The following is a 4159-nucleotide window of genomic DNA, read 5'->3' on the forward strand; positions in this document are numbered from 1 at the left end:
CCGCCCCGCCCCCCCGCGGCGGGTCCGTTCGGGACGGGCTCCGCCGCATCCATTTTGCGGGGTGGGAAGGGGGAATGACCGGCTCTTGCGGTGATGGCAGGTAAAGGTAAAGCTCCTCCGACCTCCCCCTCCTTCCAAGGAAAGGAGATGGCCTTTCTGTTCCCCACAGCCTCGTCTCTCGGTGTCCTCCGTGTCCGGCGGCTTGTCCCTCGGTCTTGTGATGGGAAAACGGCCCGTTTCCACCGCCCGGCTGCTCTGGGGGTATCTTGGCTGCGCTGTTAACCTTTGCTCCTCCTGGTCCAGGTGCCTCCGGGCATCACTGCTTTGGCTGATGCACAGGCTTCTTGATGCGCTTGGCTCTGTCTTTCCTAATCCAGGATTCGGGATTAGTTGTGACTCACTTCCCAACTGCGGTGATAGGAAGGGTTTGTGGTTTTCAAACAAAGGCTGTGAAGGAGCTTAATTCTTAGCTGATGTGAGTTTTTTCACCTTCCTTTATATGATAAAGATGAGATGGTGAAGGTAATACCTATATCATGTATGCAATTGCTTAGATATGCTTTGGATCAGATTAAAATCAAAGTGCGGGTTCAGAAGCTGCTAATGCAATGTATTTTAGTTACGGAGGAAATTTTAGCGAAACTTTACCTATTCCTTCACTGAAACCTCCTCTCAGGTCTGGAAGGATACTTTTGTTGAAAGCAGAAAAATTTGCGCTTATACTTCTTAGCCATCATGAGGAAGACCTCTTTTGTGAGATGCAGACTGAAAGTGAGCGGCTACAGCTCCCAAAAATGTATTTTTCTGAGCTAGATATCTTTTCCCTGCCTCCACATCCTCTGTAATTGTAACCTCAGAAAGAGCAAGCAGTCTAGCGAACGTCTTTCACTTGAATGGAAACACGAGGTGATATTGTTTGAGCTTCTACGTGACTCTCGGGTCGCTATCAATGAAACAAATGCGGTGTCTTCTAAACAAAACCCCTTCAGGTGAGAAACTTGGCTCAGTGCCTAAGCAAACCAAAGGTGTTGGTGGCAAGCACTAAGCAGTGAGACATGTAATGGTAATATCAAAAACTTAGCATATCTGGGCTGTATATTGATTGGGAAATGGGGTGTTGACAGTGTTAAATGAGTTTGGTAAAACGTCTAGCTTGGGGTGGAGTAACTGACTCAGTATGAAAATGACAAAGAGAGCAGCAGTTCATGAAGTGCAGTGAGAGTAGTGCTAGTTTTCTTCCCATCAACATTTAGAAACCTTTTACGTGACATTTGTTATCGTGAAAGATGTCCCATATCTTGCTATGCTGAGCTGCTGTAGGAAGCGCAGAAGTTCTTGAGGCGTCAACCAACAGCTTCTAAATTACATTTTTTTGTTTTTATTTTTGCATATCTTTCCAGGTATGTCCTGTTGTGTTTTCTCTGACTTCAAGTAGCACATGAAGATTTAAACCCATTGTTTTCTGTTTTGAAAATACATAGGTCAATAAATACTGCCATAAACATGCTCTTTAGGAAACAAACTTGAGATGCTATCACACTGACATGTAAGAAGACAGTATAGCAAAAGTATGCAGGGTTTAAAAACCAGGTAAGATGCTCTGAAACTGATGATCTACCTATCTTAAATGAAAATTAGCTTCATCAAGATATGAAGTTGAGACTGGGACTTTCTCAGAGCTAAGTTTCTGGCATCAACAATGTGCTTGCCTCAGCAGAGGCATCTTTATTTTTGAAAAAATCATTCATTTTGTTCAAACTTCAAGTATAGGCTGCCCCCTTCTTGATTTTGGTGGAGTCTTGCAATTGCAAGAATTCTTGTCGATTTTTCCCACAAAAAATACTCAATGAACTTTTCCTCTTTTTGATGCTCTGCTTGCAGTTCTGAAAGGGAAAGGGGAAACTCTAACGTCTTGATATGCACGTAAAGGGAGAGCCTTGCTTTCAGTGTCTGCACCTGATTAAAGCTAGTTTTAGTAATGTTTTAACAACCTTCTGTTTCTGTTTTGAGTATCTGATTCTAAAGTTAAGCCATACATGATTAACCTAGTTCATGCTTCTATGCAAATTCTGTAATTATGGAAAGTTATAAACTAGATTTCGCGTTCAGGTCAAGAGAGCAATGCCCAAGTAAAACTCTTCCTAAATGCTTTCATTGGATTCTATGTTTGTATGTATGACTTAGGAAAGTGTTTCATTGTTTATGTTGTGCTGACAAATAAATATTACCTTACTTGATACATATCACTTCAGTATTGCATTGGCTTAGAGAATACGTGAGTATTCATTGGGGAGGAGAGATGCAAGCTCTGGAAACTGCATCTAATAGCTTGGGGAGGCCATTATAAAGTAACTTGCGAGCATCACAAAGCTCTCTTATCACGAGTATGATTCAACTAAGATTCAGTCATATTGGTTTGCTTCCAGAAGGAATTAAGCTACAAGAAGTTTTTATCAAAAGTTGTTTCTACATGAGTTGAGCAATGTGCTTTAAATCTAGCCAAAATGATGACTGAGTAGGGAAGAAAATACGCAAGTGGGTAAATCATGAAACAGAAAAGTACTAGAGAAACAGTGCTGAGAGTAAGATTTATTTCCTTTAACTGAAAGAGTTTATAATATATTCCTTGGGAAGTCAGGCTGCAGCTATTGCTTTCCTTGTAAATGGCCTCTGGTGACTTCTGCGTCTTCTAATTCATGCGTGTGGAAGCACAGCTACAGTTCCCTGGAAACAAGGATCTTTTAACAATTGCAGCACACTGGTAGCTTTGTAAGGACGGTCCCGAAGGAAGGTTTTTTCCTGGAGCTTTATGTAGCCAAAGATGCCACATGGAACATACAAGGCTGGTGCGTCTTAAATACATTGTGAAATCTGGCCTAGAAAGTAGAGCTGGATCTGAAATGAGGTGTGTAGCAATGTTTTGGAATGATGTTGAGAAATTTGTATTGAAGAAATTGAAGAATGCTGCTCTTGAGGTTCGTGGTTAGTGCCAGGGAACGGTAAATATCTGTCTGGAAAAATGATCAACAAGCTCTCAGTCTAAGGTGACTGTATATAACTGGAGGCATTATTTTTCAAAGTGTCCATGAAGAACAGTATTTAGCTGTTCAAATTCCCAAATACCTCTTTAAATGCAACTATTGTCTTAGTATCTCCATTAACGTTGGACACTCTAGAAATAATTCGGCTGGGCTCCTCATAAATCTCACTTCTGTAGCAGAAAAGCATTTTCCACCCTTTAATCCTTCCAAGAAAAATTCAGAGACCAATGTAATAGTCTCTTAGTCTCACTGTCAAATCAACAGTATTAATGGCTTAAAACCAGTGGAGTTACCGAATTCACAACAATATTTATAAGGGAGATTTATTGGTGTATCATGATAACAGCTTCTTCACTACAGCCATTTACAGTTCAAAAGCCTTAATTGAAGGGGAAGAGGGTGTTAAATTTCAGACAAAGGCTTTCTCTATTTAAAACACTTGCTTGTCTGAACTGCTTATCTGTTGCGCTCTTAAAGTCTGGGGTTTGCTAACTGCAGTCTCCAGTCCTGACTTGTTGCTTGGAGAAACTGTTGAAACAGTGAAATTAGACGTTTCTGTTTTATTGGGGTACAGATTTACAAGAGTTAATAAAAGGGCCTAATCTATCCTTATGAACGCAGACGTCCCAGGAAGAGCAGTAGGCAGAGAAAAGGAATGGTTGTCTTTTCCTTTGCAGGTGACCTTTTTATTACACCTTTTCTAAAGATAAAACAACATCCCCCAAATTCCTTGTAATGAAAAAATGCTTGTGTACTGTTGCCTTCCCAAAAAAAAAATCTGTGCGGAGGGGGAGAACCAACCCCAAAACTAAAAAAGCCACTTCTTGGTTGATGACTCTTCTATTCAAGAGAAGAGGGATCAGACCTGCAGACTCTTCCGGGCTCTGTTTGCCGAGTAGGCAAAGAGTGAGTTCACGTCTTTCCTATGATGCCTCTGTAAGAGTTGACCTGAGTAACATGGGGCAAGCAAACGGATCTTATGTCTCTGTTGAGTTGGGTTTGGCAGGCAGCATTGTGTTGAGGCAGCGCAAAGGGTAAATGCTTGTTTTTTGGCTGACCCTGTTTTTGTATCTTCTGTTTCTTTCTTTTGTTGTCCTATCCTTTTGACTTCTGCCCTT

General features: G+C 41.3%; 1 protein-coding gene across 1 annotated transcript in view; it reads left to right on the plus strand.

Annotated features, from left to right (window-relative positions):
- The first annotated feature begins 93 nt into the window (after window positions 1-93).
- GFPT2 (glutamine-fructose-6-phosphate transaminase 2) overlaps window positions 94-4159 on the plus strand; it is a 17714-nt gene continuing 13648 nt past the window's right edge. The window contains exon 1 of the mRNA XM_009322761.1: window positions 94-100. Within this exon, the coding sequence (XP_009321036.1) occupies window positions 94-100 (7 nt within the window). The remainder of the gene's footprint in view (window positions 101-4159) is intronic.

This window comes from Pygoscelis adeliae, unplaced genomic scaffold (genome assembly GCF_000699105.1).
Source record: "Pygoscelis adeliae isolate BGI_AS28 unplaced genomic scaffold, ASM69910v1 Scaffold34, whole genome shotgun sequence".
Classification (NCBI taxonomy): domain Eukaryota; kingdom Metazoa; phylum Chordata; class Aves; order Sphenisciformes; family Spheniscidae; genus Pygoscelis; species Pygoscelis adeliae.